At 42.9% G+C, this 13,417-nt stretch overlaps 1 protein-coding gene across 1 annotated transcript; it reads right to left on the bottom strand.

The window, feature by feature from the left end:
* Positions 1-11,590: 11,590 nt before the first annotated feature.
* LOC109156634 lies at positions 11,591-12,904 on the bottom strand. The gene is made up of 2 exons (XM_019304486.1): positions 12,471-12,904; positions 11,591-12,107 (listed from the first exon to the last, which is right to left on the bottom strand). The coding sequence occupies exons 1-2, from the start codon at positions 12,902-12,904 to the stop codon at positions 11,591-11,593; spliced, it is 951 nt and encodes a 316-aa protein (XP_019160031.1).
* Between the last annotated feature and the right edge of the window lie 513 nt (positions 12,905-13,417).

Genomic DNA, 13,417 nt, shown 5'->3' with positions numbered 1-13,417 from the left:
CACTAGATGGCATCTTGTTAATTAAATAAGTTGTAGTCTCCAATGCATAATCCCAAAACTTAGGAGGGAACAGAAGCACAACTCAAGAGAGCTAAACCTATTTCAACAATGTGTCTCTGCTTTCTTTCAACACGACCATTTTGTTCATGAGTGTATCCACAAGATTGTTTATGAATAATGCCTAGTTAAGCCAAGGTGGAATGTAAATTTAATTTTTATATCGCTCAACCATAGCACGAAACTTATTAAATATGACATAAAGATTAGATTTCTGCGTCATAGAAAAATCATGAATAAAGATGAAAAATAGCGATAACCATTGGAGGATAGCAAAGGAGCTGGTCCCCAAATATTAGTGTTGTGACATCCCAAAAATCCACACTCCATTCCATGAATTAATTGAGTAATTAATTCTATTTCTTTGAGGAAATAATTCCTAAAATCCTGATTTTTAATACTCAAGGACTAGTATTTGACTAGTCAATCTTTAAGTTGTGTTGTACCTTGTGCTTTAAGAGGAGTTCCCTTGTTCCTTACACTTTGTAAGAGTTAGTAAGGGTATCCTTGTCTTTTCACCAAGAGCTAGTATTGTAACTTAAACCTAGAAGACTTCTTCATTTCATCCCTTGCAATTCCTAGAAAATATCTCTACCTTCTCTCTAGAAAAGAAGAGTAGCTTGTTCTTCAAGCCAAGTGAGACCTTTGTCAAGTTTCCAAGTTTTGCTTCCAAGATTCAATCTTTCATCTATTTGGGCATCTAGAAGGGTAAGATCTAAGCTTATCTAGTCTTTTTGGTTCCATCTTAGTTGTCTTTTTCTTAAAGGTGGGATCTTTATGATCTTTTGGTTTGATCTTGAACTGGGTTTGGCTAGTGAGCTTAGTAGAGAGCTTGTTGTGGTGTAAGAGAAGTCTTTTGGTCTTCAAGAGGTAACCCATGCTCTACAAAACCTATTTTGCTTACCTATATGTGATTTCTTGGATTCTACTTGTGTTTTGCTATGAAATGTGAGAGTTTATGCATTTATCTTGTGATATTGCATATCTAGAGCTTGTGTTTAGGATTCCTTTGTGCCATTGCTTGGAATTTTCCTTGGTTCAAGTCATTTTGTTGCATTTGGTGAGATTTGGCATGTTTTGGACTTGAATTTGTGTTTGGAGAAGAAAATCCCCGAAGGGATTTGTTGTGGAACAGGTATGTTCCCGCGGGCGGAACGGCGGGCGGGGCACCACCCACCGGCCTACCCGCGGGTACACAGCCTCGTGGGATATTGTTCCCGCGGGCGGGACCACGGGTGGGGCACTACCCGTGGGTCCACCCGCGGGTACATGGTTGTGGTGATGTTGGGATTTGTTCCCCGTGATTTGGTTGTCTTGGTGTTTGATCTTTTGGTTTCCTGGTGTTCTTTTGTGGAACTACTTGAGTGTCTTCTTGATGTTTCGTAGGTCTAGAACTATGTGGTAGGTATCCATGTAGGATATTTGGTGTCTTGATTCGTGCTAAGTGTTCAACATTGTGTTTCGTTGGACCAAGAGGTGTCTTGTGTGTTCCTCAAAACTATCTTGAGTTTCCCAGTTGTTAAGCATGCTAGTTCGTTGTCTTAATACTAGCGTGTGTGTGGTTTGTACCTTCCGTTTGGTTGATGATAACTTGTGTTATGCATCGTTGTTGTTGTGGGCTGTGACGCGTTCCTTGATTGAGTGTGTTTCATACCTTCCTTGCAATCCGTTGATTGATTTGTGTGAGTGGTGGTGCGTGCGTGGCTCTACCTGGATTGCACGATTAGTGGTTTGGGACACTAGTCACCAAGGTATTGTAGCGGTCCTCGTGGTGGCCGTGACGTGATTATGGAGTTGTGGCCTGAGTGATGGGTCCACGTGATTGGGGGATAACATTGTGTTATCCGGGCATGTGTTGCCGTGATTGGTGGTGGTTTGTTGGTGGTTATAGGTGGGGGACGACGGTCCCGGCGGAACAAGGTTGGACTTGGCTGTACAGGGGATCTTGGAGGTAATGGTTGGCTTGAAGATACAAGGTTGGGGGTAGCCATAAGGTTGGAACAGGGCATAAGGAAGGCATACCAAACTCGTGATGGGTGATGTTGCGAGGGCTTTTAAAGCCGGTGTTGTGTGATCTTCTCTCGTGACGTGTGTAGTCACGGAGACTTGTGATGTTTTGGCATGTGTTGCCGTTTGGTGAGTCTTTATCCTTGTGTTTGGTTAACCTTTGTGGTTGGGATGTGTTCCCGGTGTTATCCTTGTGAGTGGTGAGTCTTGTGTTGTCTTTCGATCTTGGCTTTTGACTATATATATGTATTCCGTTTCGAAAATGGTTTTTATATCATATATCTACCTATTTATGATACTTAACGGTATTGGTGGGTTACCAGCATTATTCGCTGACCGGGCGTCGCCCCGATGTTTATCTTTGTATCTTTCAGGTGATGAGTAGTCGAGCACGATGTCTAGAGCCTGGTAGCTTAGCACCTGTATCTTTAGACTGTGTCTTTGTGGCCTGTGCGCCAATGGTTTTAGATTGTTTTAGATTGATATTTTTTTGGGATAGTTGTATACACTTGCAGATTGTCGCCTTAGCGTTACCTAGTGTGGTATACGTGGCATAACACCCCTTTTTGGATTTCTTTTATCCAGTTCCCGTTTATCTTCCGCTGTGTTAGTTTTGTTGTTAATCTGCATGTGTTAAGACTTGTTTTTAGGTCTTGTTTTGGGGGTGTTACAGTTGGTATCAGAGCCACGTTTAGAGCCTAGGAAGAGTTAAGTCTAGACTTTCTAAGTGGTTAAGTGTATTTTGAGACCTTTAAGCGACCTGAAGAAGCTAAGTGCTAGACTTAGGACTCTAGGTTGCGCGGTGAGATATGTGTTGCTTTCTGTCTTGCTTGTTTGCTCTTTTGGTAACCTTGTTGTTGTAGCAGAAGTGCGATGCCTCCTCGTCCTCGCGCTCGCACCCCAGAGACTCCGACCAACGAGCAGCTCGCTCAGAATCTCCATCAGCTGACACAGACGATGCAGTCGCTCAGTGAAGCTTTGTTGAACAACAATCAAGCTGCGCCGCCTTCGCCTCCGGTTGGGCACCGCGATGTGGGTCGTTTAGTGTCCGGACATCGGCCGCCTCCCTTCGCTGGTGAAGAAGACCCTGTAGTCCTTGAAGAGTGGCTACGGGTGTTTGATAAGATTTTTACCGTGGTGGGCTGTCCCTGAAGAGAGGAGAGTAGAACTGGCAGCGTTCTACTTCTGCCAGGAAGCTGATCTGTGGTGGGTTCACGAGAGTCCGACCTTCCTTGAAGAGCCTGGGTTTGATTGGACCGCGCTCAAGGACAGAATGCGCGAAAGGTTCTACCCAGCGCATGTGCGAGCCGCCATGTTTGATGAGTTCCTTCATCTGCAGCAAGGACCCCTATCTGTGGTGGAGTACCACAAGAAGTTCTTAGAGCTGGCGCGCTTCGCGAGGATGTTGGTGCCTACAGAACTTACCAAAGTTGAGCGTTTCGTTGCCGGTCTGAATTATGAGGCACGAAAAGCATTGACGGTGAGTAGGCCCAGTTCCCTTAAGGATGCGTATCTGTGTGCCGCGAATCTGTTTCGTGTTCAGCAGCTTCAAAAGAGTTCGCTTGAGTTGGCTAGGAAGAGAGTTGAGACTAGAGGTTCTTCTGCTTTCAAGAAGCCCCGACCGAGTTTTCCGGCTAGAGTTGTGTCGTCTTGCTCTCAAGGACCAGTTAGGTTGGAGCCTCCGGCTCAAGCTAAGTCGGTTGGTTGTCGCAAGTGTGGGAAGGTGCATCCGGGCCAAGATTTCTATAGCCAGGCGTTTAAGTGTTTTCGCTGTGGGGTTGCTGGTCATAGAGTCGCGGAGTGTCCCCAGCTTGCCGGTCAGAGAGCGTTGCCGCCACCCCCGAGAGCTGGAGGAGCACCAGGAGGGAGTTCAGGTCGCGGAGCTGTCGGAGCTAGGCCGCCTGGGAGGGTTTTCGTGATGGCACGTTCGCAGGCGGAGTCGGAGGGTCTGGCGGAGGGGGAGTTAGCAGGTAACCCTTGTTTTCGAGCCTATCCTTGTGTCCTTGAGAGCGTTGTGTTCTTTGTTGCCTTGGGTGTTATCTTGTGTTTCGTAGTTGTCTTTGTTTGGCAATCCTCGGCATGCTTTCCTTGTTAGTATTTCGTTGGATGCTTAGTATAGACTCTTTTCTTGCTAAGTGTTTTCTTTAGTTGGTGTCTTGTTTTGTGGTAGCCATCTATCCTTGAGTTATCTTGTGTGTAGCCCAATTCTTCCACCTTGGTACTTGGTTGTTCTTACAACAATCCCTTGTGCTTTTCCCTAAATTTTCCAAGTATTCTTTGATTTGGAAGATAGCAAATCCCTACCAAAATCTTTCCTTGTGTAACCTAAAAATCAAGCCTAATGTTTTATTGTAGCCTTTGTTGTTGAGTTTCAAACCCCAACCTATTTCTTTTCTACCTAACCTCTAAACCACTTAAGCCAATTATCTTTCTTGAAACCTAACCTATTTTAATTCCATTTAAACCTTAAATTCCCACTTTGTGCAAATCCCCAAATTTAATCATCTTTTTCCCCAATCTCACCCAAATCCCTAATTTCTTTTCCCAAATTCTCTTCTCTTTTTCCTTCTCCCTACCTGTGAGTTACCCAGCACCACCCCACCCCGTCGCTCCTTCGCAACCCGCCACCACCAACCTGCCCGTCGCCGTTCGCCGCCGCCTCGCCGCCGTTCGCCGGCTCGCAGTCGGAGCCGTCGCCGAGCCGTCGCGCCGCTGTAACGAGAGAGAGAGTGCAGCGAGAGAGAGAGAGCCGCGAGAGAGAGAGAGTAGAGGGAGAGCCTTGAGTTCTTTTGGTTGAGCTTTGGATCATCTTCGGTCAAGTCTAGAAGGTCAAGTTTGGCAAGGAAAGCTGAATGGGTGGATACCCATTACCTCGTTCTTGAAGGTAAAGCTTTTGATCCGGAATCTTTTTCAAGTTCCTTGTTGTATTTGCTTAAGTTTCAAGGTTTGTTGGATGGGTTTCTCGCCATAAGGGCCGAGACTTACCCGAGTTTGGTGAAGGAGTTTTACCGTCACATGGTGGTGACGAAGGAAGGTGAAAGGCTTGAGATCACCTCTAAGGTGAGAGGTGTGAAAGTTGTGCTTTCTGAGAAGAGGTTAGCCCAGTTGTTGAGTTTGTCTGCTGCCGGAGTGGCTCAGTACAGTGGTCATTCTTGGATTAGTACGGATACCATGGGGTACCGTGACTACTTGAGCTATCTGTTTGGCCGTACGAGTGGTTTCACTCAAGCTTCGAGGCTGGAAAAGAAGTGGTTGTTTGCGGACAAAGGATCTTGGTGATGTTGGTGTCAGATTGTTTGTTGCCTAACAACAACAAGAGCAGTTTGTTGGGTAAGTTGGAGTGCACCTTTGCTTTCTGTTTGAAGAATATGGTTAAGTTCAACCTGCCTGCTTTGATGATGCAACACATGGTGTTTTGCCGGGATCACAACAGGAAGAGTTTGCCGTATGGAATGGTGCTAAGCTGGATCTTGGTTAAGAAAGGTGTTAGTGTGGATGGTTGTCTCCCGAAGGCTGTGGGAAAGATGGTGTTGGATACCGCCAATCTCCGGAGTTGTAATCTGTTTCAGTTAGATAGTGGTGAGTACATCACGCTTGAAGAGGTTGCAAGGAAAGCACCTGTTGAGAGAGCAGAGTTAGCTGCCGAGCTTGGGATCCATGCCTGGAAGTTGAGCCTTGCAGTCCAGAGTTTGGGTGGCAACGAAGAAGTTGAGGAGGAAGCAGATCAGGAAGAAGAAGAAGGAACACCGGAGACCGCCGAAGCTGAAGTAAGTGAATCAGACAGTGAGGAAAGCCGGAGAAGGAAAGAAGTTCGCACCAAGAGAGAGCAGGACGTCGTCTCTTTGCTTTGTCAGCAGAACAGTTTGATCGCCGAGGGCTTTGCATTTGTGAAGTCACAGTTTGTCGCAGTGCATCAGAGGCTGGACCAGATTGAAGCCAGTTCTAGTCACAGAGATGAAGACGAAGAAGAAGAGTCTGAAGAGGCCGAAGAGTCGGAGAGTGAGGAGTTCTAGTGGTGTTGTGGTAACCCCGTTCGCTTCTTCCTTGTTGCTTCTTAGCCGTTGTAGCTTGGTGTTAGGTTGTTGTGTGCTTTGTGTGCTTGCTTGTTTTGTTTGTTGCCTTGTTGTTTAGCTAGTTTGTTAGTTGGAGTTTGGGTTAGTTGTTGAGTTCTTGGTTGTTGGCTAGGAGTTGGCTGTTGTGTTGAGGTTAGAGTTCTTGATGCTCAATCTATCCGTTTGTTGACCTCTTGCCAATCCTTGAATTCGTAATGTCTTCTACTTTGCTTTGGAACGCTTGTGAGAACTTTTGGAGTTTTTGACCAAAAGGGATATTCTTGAAACTTCTTGTCACAATTTTGTTTCCTTGTTACCATTCGTTTTAATTCGTTGTACCCAAGTTTCGAGGACGAAACTTCTTTAAAGGGGGAGAGGATGTGACACCCCAAAAATCCACACTCCAATCCATGAATTAATTGAGTAATTAATTCTATTTCTTTGAGGAATTGATTCCTAAAATCCTGATTTTTAATACTCAAGGACTAGTATTTGACTAGTCAATCTTTAAGTTGTGTTGTACCTTGTGCTTTAAGAGGAGTTCCCTTGTTTCTTACACTTTCTAAGAGTTAATAAGGGTGTCCTTGTCTTTTCACCAAGAGCTAGTATTGTAACTTAAACCTAGAAGACTTCTTCATTTCATCCCTTGCAATTCCTAGAAAATATCTCTACCTTCTCTCTAGAAAAGAAGAGTAGCTTGTTCTTCAAGCCAAGTGAGGCCTTTGTCAAGATTCCAAGTTTTGCTTCCAAGATTTAATCTTTCATCTATTTGGGCATCTAGAAGGGTAAGATCTAAGCTTGTCTAGTCTTTTTGGTTCCATCTTAGTTGTCTTTTTCTTAATGGTGGGATCTTTATGATCTTTTGGTTTGATCTTGAAGTGGGTTTGGCTAGTGAGCTTAGTGGAGAGCTTGTTGTGGTGTAAGAGAAGTCGTTTGGTCTTCAAGAGGTAACCCATGCTCTACAAAACCTATTTTGCTTACCTCTTTGTGATTTCTTGGATTCTACTTGTGTTTTGCTATGAAATGTGAGAGTTTATGCATTTATCTTGTGATATTGCATATCTAGAGCTTGTGTTTAGGATTCCTTTGTGCCATTGCTTGGCATTTTCCTTGGTTCAAGTCATTTTGTTGCATTTGGTGAGATTTGGCACGTTTTGGACTTGAATTTGTGTTTGGAGAAGAAAATCCCCGAAGGGATTTGTTGTGGAACAGGTATGTTCCCGCGGGTGGAACGGCGGGCGGGGCACCACCCATCAGCCTACCCGCGGGTACACAGCCTCGTGGGATATTGTTCCCACGGGCGGGACCACAGGTGGGGCACTACCCGTGGGTTCACCCGCGGGTACATGGTTGTGGTGATGTTGGGATTTATTCCCCGTGATTTGGTTGTCTTGGTGTTTGATCTTTTGGCTTCCCGATGTTCTTTTGTGGAACTATTTGAGTGTCTTCTTTTTGTTTCGTAGGTCTAGAACTATGTGGTAGGTATCCATGTAGGATCTTTAGTGTCTTGATTCGTGCTAAGTGTTCAACATTGTGTTTCGTTGGACCAAGAGGTGTCTTGTGTGTTCCTCGGAACTATCTTGAGTTTCCTCGTTGTTAAGCATGCTAGTTCGTTGTCTTAATACTAGCGTGTGTGTGGTTTGTACCTTCCGTTTGGTTGATGATAACTTGTGTTATGCATCGTTGTTGTTGTGGGTTGTGACCCGTTCCTTGATTGAGTGTGTTTCATACCTTCCTTGCAATCCGTTGATTGATTCGTGTGAGTGGTGGTGCGTGTGTGGCTCTACCTGGATTGCACGATTAGTGGTATGGGACACTAGTCACCAAGGTATTGCAGCGGTCCTCGTGGTGGCCGTGACGTGATTATGGAGTTGTGGCCTGAGTGATGGGTCCACGTGATTGGGGGATAACATTGTGTTATCCGGGCATGTGTTGCCGTGATTGGTGGTGGTTCGTTGGTTGTTATAGGTGGGGGACGACGGTCCTGGCAGAACAAGGTTGGACTTGGCTGTACAGGGGATCTTGGATGTAATGGTTGGCTTGAAGGTACAAGGTTGGGGGTAGCCATAAGGTTGGAACAGGGCATAAGGAAGGCATACCAAACTCGTGATGGGTGATGTTGCGAGGGCTTTTAAAGCCGGTGTTGTGTGATCTTCTCTCGTGACGTGTGTAGTCACGGAGACTTGTGGTGTTTTGGCATGTGTTGCCGTTGGGTGAGTCTTTATCCTTGTGTGTGGTTAACCTTTGTGGTTGGGATGTGTTCCCGGTGTTATCCTTGTGAGTGGTGAGTCTTGTGTTGTCTTTCGATCTTGGCTTTTGACTCATATATATGTATTCCGTTTCGAAAATGGTTTTTATATCATATATCTACCTATTTATGATACTTAACGGTATTGGTGGGTTACCATCATTATTCGCTGACCGGGCGTCGCCCCGATGTTTATCTTTGTATCTTTCAGGTGATGTGTAGTCGAGCACGATGTCTAGAGCCTGGTAGCTTAGCACCTGTATCTTTAGACTGCGTTTTTGTGGCCTGTGCGCCAATGGTTTTTGATTGTTTTAGATTGATGTTTTTTTGGGATAGTTGTATACACTTGCAGATTGTCGCCTTAGCGTTACCTAGTGGGGTGTTACAAGTGTATATCAAATCAAGAACATCGGAACTATTAGACTCAACACGTGCTAAAGGGAAACGTGTAGATTTTTCCAATTGACACGCTGAACATAAACTGGAATTACAACGAATAGTAAGACTTGAGCCACTAACCGGACAAGACTGGAGAATTTGACTAAGGACACGCTGATGAGGGTGACCCAAATGGTCGTGCCAAACCGAAACGGAAGCACGAACGAAGAAAAACACGGAAGGAGACAAACTTGGAACAGACACAGTGTATAGGCCACCTGGATTACTGCCCCGTAAGAGGATTTCCTTGGTGGTGATATCTTTCACAATAAAAAATGAAGGATGAAACTCAAAGAACACATTGTTATTTGTAGCAAAACATCAGTGTTGCGAAAATCGCGCCTAGGTGCTAGGCGGTCGGCCTCCTAGGTGCCCTAGGCGGTCCCCAGGCGCCATGCGATTTTTTCAACATTGCAAAACATTGAACAGATAATAAAGAGGTAGACAGGCCAGGAACATGAAATATATTAGACATCGTGAAAGACGTTGAAGGGGTATCAAAAGTATCATGACCAACATGACAAATAGAAAGGAACATACCATCACCGACACGTAAAGTGTCAATACCAGTGTACTTCTCCAGGCAGAAAGGGCAGCTATGTCTGGAGTTGCATGATTTGTGGCTCCAGTGTCCGTAACCCAAGTATGAGAATTTGACAAGGTTTTAGCACCTAAACCATTCTGAAACACCAAATTAGCCTGAGAACCCGGAGCCCTGAATAGCGCAAAAAACAACTGATTCCCGAGTGATCGAAACTATTACAAATTTGACACTGTTCATTAAGGCGCCAAAAACAATTGACTCCTGTGTGACCGAAACCATCACAAATTTAACACTGAACTTTAAAGTCGCGTCTGGCATGCCGCGATGTGTGGGAGTGACGGTATTTTTGACGCTCCTACGGCATAAGGTACGCTTTTGCTTTTTAAATTCGGCTAACCTGTGTTTTTGCAAAGTTGCACGTGAACACTTGATTGTTGTTGCTGGGAATTCAGAAAGCACGATTCTTCTTCTTCAATTCATTCAGACTAATGCGACGTCTCTAGAAGAGAGTTAACTTCTGAATAAGTATGAAACGTCTCTAGAATAGAGCTAACTTCCGAATAAATACGAGATTTCGACGTCAATTCGCTGATGATGTTGGTCGACGAACAACACTTTCCATATTTTTATTATTTGTTTCTTTTTGAAGAATTGTAAACTTTGTCCATGGAAACCCTAGCTAACTGAATGAATTGTATTGAATGATTTGATTACAAATGTGCAGATTACATGTATATATAAAGAGAGTGTCTTCAGGGGATAGGGAATCATAATCTAACTCAAATACATAGAGAACTGAATGAATTGTATTGAAAGATTTAAATCATTTAATTTCAATATGCAGATTACAGGTATATATAATACATAGAGAATTGAATGAATTGTATTGAATGATTTGATTACAAATGTGCAGATTACAGTATATATAAAGAGAGAGTTTGAGGGTGACTGAGATATTGAATCATAATCTAACTAAAATACATAGAGTCCAAATAATTTCCAGTAATCCTCACAAGAACTATATATATTAAGCGACACATTGTGGCTATGCGATGTATATAGGTATATGATATTTAGACAGATCGAATCTATAAACAAAGCCACCAACTCAATCTAATACTGCTCCGATCCTCTTGTTTTGGCAAAATATTCACACCCACGATTTTTGATCGGATCATCAATCTGTTCATTTTTTGTTTCGTGTTCAGATCGGTCAGATATTGCATAACTTTATCTTGCAGGATAGACCATGTTCTCTTGCCCATTTATTCACAAATTATAGTAAGTGATTGTTGGTGCCTCATTTACCTTTCATAATTTATTTTTCCATTGGTCTTATAAGTTGTAATTTAATATTATATTATTAAAATGTAAAGCTTCTTTTATATATATATATATATATATATATATATATATATATATATATATATATATATATATATATATATATATGCATGCTCAATCACTACTTATACAATTTATAAAAATTAATAAAAATTATGTAAATATCTTTTTCTATTTTAGGAATAAAGTAATAGAAATTCCCTTAAAATATAGACTGGAATATAATTCGCATTTATTTTTAAAACAAACATTTCAAGCAAAAAAATTAATTTCAATCTTTATTTATCTCCAAATATAGTAACAGATATTACTAATAATTCATGTAATTTATACTGAGGATATATGATAATTCGTAACTGCATAATTACATTAAAAGGGAAGTAAGTCCTATTATATATGGAGTAGTATATAATATAATATTTAATAAGAAATTTTAACCAAAAAAGAAAAAAAAATTAGAGCAGTTTTCAAATTTCAACTTTGCTAACCCTACTATAAATTAACCAGTCGGCGTTGTGTTCAGGGAGGGTGTCACAACCCTGGAATTCGAACAAGGAAAAAGAAACAGAGATAGAAAAATAGAAGAAGAACAAATAGAGAAAAAAGAGAGAATTTGGGGAAGAAGCTAGGGTTTTAATTCTTAATACAAAAAGCATAGGAAATATCTTCCAAAATTCAGATAATATAAATACAACTAATCTAAAGCTTCCAAAAATCCCTAACAAACTCCGGATCCTTCGCGCTTGGTCCAGCTCACACCAACAATTCCAAATCATCTCCTCTTGAGGGTTTGTCTCAACCGCTAGGCTCAAACGGCGTCGTCTTGGTGTTTATTCAAAACGGTCACCAACGGCCAGCATCCTACGACGTCGTATGAATAAGTTCTAACAGCTAACTGGTTCATTTGCGAAATGACGTCGTGTTGGTCCCCTGACTTTCAACCCTTAGAAACTGATAAAACTTCTTCTTCTGATCTTCACTTGCCCTTCCCACTTTACTGTTTCCTTCTTTCATGTTTAGGATCATGACATTGCCCTCCCCTTCATTGGATCCTTGACCCCAAGGATTAAAGTTTGGAAATTGTTTGATCACATGATGATAATTTTCCCATGTAGCTGCCTCCTCAGACAAATTTGCCCACTGTACTAGGATCTCCACTTCTGCTGCATTATTTCTCTTCACCATTCCCTTTCCCAAGGCAGCCACTGGACGAGTTAGGACCATGCCTTCTGCATCAGTGGTAGGCAATTCCTCTTGAGGCTCAACTCCAGCTCCTACCCCCTTTTTAAGTAATGAAACATGAAACACACGATGTATGGCAGCCTCCCCCGGAAGCCTCAACTTATAAGCTACCTTTCCAACCTTTTCAATAACTTCATAGGGTCCATAGAACCTGGAAGTTAGCTTGATATTGGACCTGACAGCCACAGAGGTCTGCTTATAAGGCTATATCTTCAAATAGGCCCAGTCCCCCACTTCAAAACTCCTTTCACTTCTGTGTCTATCAGCTTGTTCTTTCATCCTAGCTTGTGCTTTAAACAGATTTTCCCTGAGTAATGCTATCATTGTGGCCCTTTCTTTGAACCAATCTTGACACTCTCCTTCTGTGATTACATTAAAAGTAAGGGATGGAGGTGCATATCCATAAAGAGCCTGGAAAGGTGAACACTGCAAAGAGGTATGGAAGTTTGTGTTGTACCAATGTTCAGCTAAGTGTAACCACTTGAGCCAAGCCTTAGGTCTATGAAAGACCATATATCTTAGATAGGTTTCCACACACCTGTTCACCCTTTCTGTTTGTCCATCTGATTGAGGATGATAGGAGGAAGACATACTCAGGTTAACTTGCATCTTCTTAAATACCTCCCTCCAGAATTTACTGACAAAAACCCTATCCCTGTCATTGACAATGTCTTTGGGAACCCCATGGAGTTTATAGATGTTTTCCATGAACATTTCAACCACCATTTCAGCTGTATAGGGATGGGCTAAGGCTAGGAAGTGACTGTACTTGGTAAACCTGTCCACCACCACCATAATGACATCTTTCCCATGAGATTTAGGCAAGCCTTCAATGAAGTCCATTGAAATGCTTTGCCAAGCCTGTTCAGGAACTGACAAGGGTTGCAGTAGCCCAGGGTAAGCCACATTTTCCTCTTTATACCTTTGGCATACATCACAAGTTTTGACTGCCTGGATCCCCTCTCTCTTCATACCCTTCCAATAAAACAACTACTTAAGCCTATGGTATGTCACCTGTTGCCCAGAATGACCTCCCATAGGAGAATTGTGCATCTGATTCATCAGTTTGTGTTGGTCCCAGAGGGGTGTGGTAAAAGTCTAGAGGGGGGGGGGGGGGGGGGGTGAATAGACTTTTAAACTTTTTCGCGAATGCAACAATTGCTAAGGCAACAGAGAGATCAAGACTCTTAACTAGATTGTTAGAGTCTTGTACGCAGCGGAATAATTAAATACGAGTTGTGTGATTGTGTCAAGTGTATCCACGTGATAGCAGTAAGTAAATAAAGCAGTAAATGACACAAGGCAATTTATAGTGGTTCGCGAGGTGATGTAATCCTCCTACTCCACTTGCTCTTATCAGCCAAGAGCAATTCACTATATCCACCACTTCTTGGTTCCTAGATACAATGAATTTCCGTGATCTAGTGCTTTGATCACTAAGCCCACACTAATCACGCCCAGTGCCTCCAACACTGCTGCTTCGGA

This window comes from Ipomoea nil, unplaced genomic scaffold (genome assembly GCF_001879475.1).
Source record: "Ipomoea nil cultivar Tokyo-kokei standard unplaced genomic scaffold, Asagao_1.1 scaffold2749, whole genome shotgun sequence".
NCBI classification, from domain to species: Eukaryota; Viridiplantae; Streptophyta; class Magnoliopsida; order Solanales; family Convolvulaceae; genus Ipomoea; species Ipomoea nil.
Note: the sequence above shows the minus strand (reverse complement) of the source record. Positions and strands in the feature narration are given on the sequence as shown.

Excerpts from the sequence above, each read along its gene's own strand:
- LOC109156634 (XM_019304486.1), bottom strand. The coding sequence starts at position 12,904 with ATGAAGAGAGAGGGGATCCAGGCAGTCAAAACTTGTGATGTATGCCAA. Across the intron at positions 12,108-12,470 it reads CAAACAGAAAGGGTGAACAG|GTCCAATATCAAGCTAACTT; the intron begins GTGTGTGGAAAC and ends TGTGGCTGTCAG.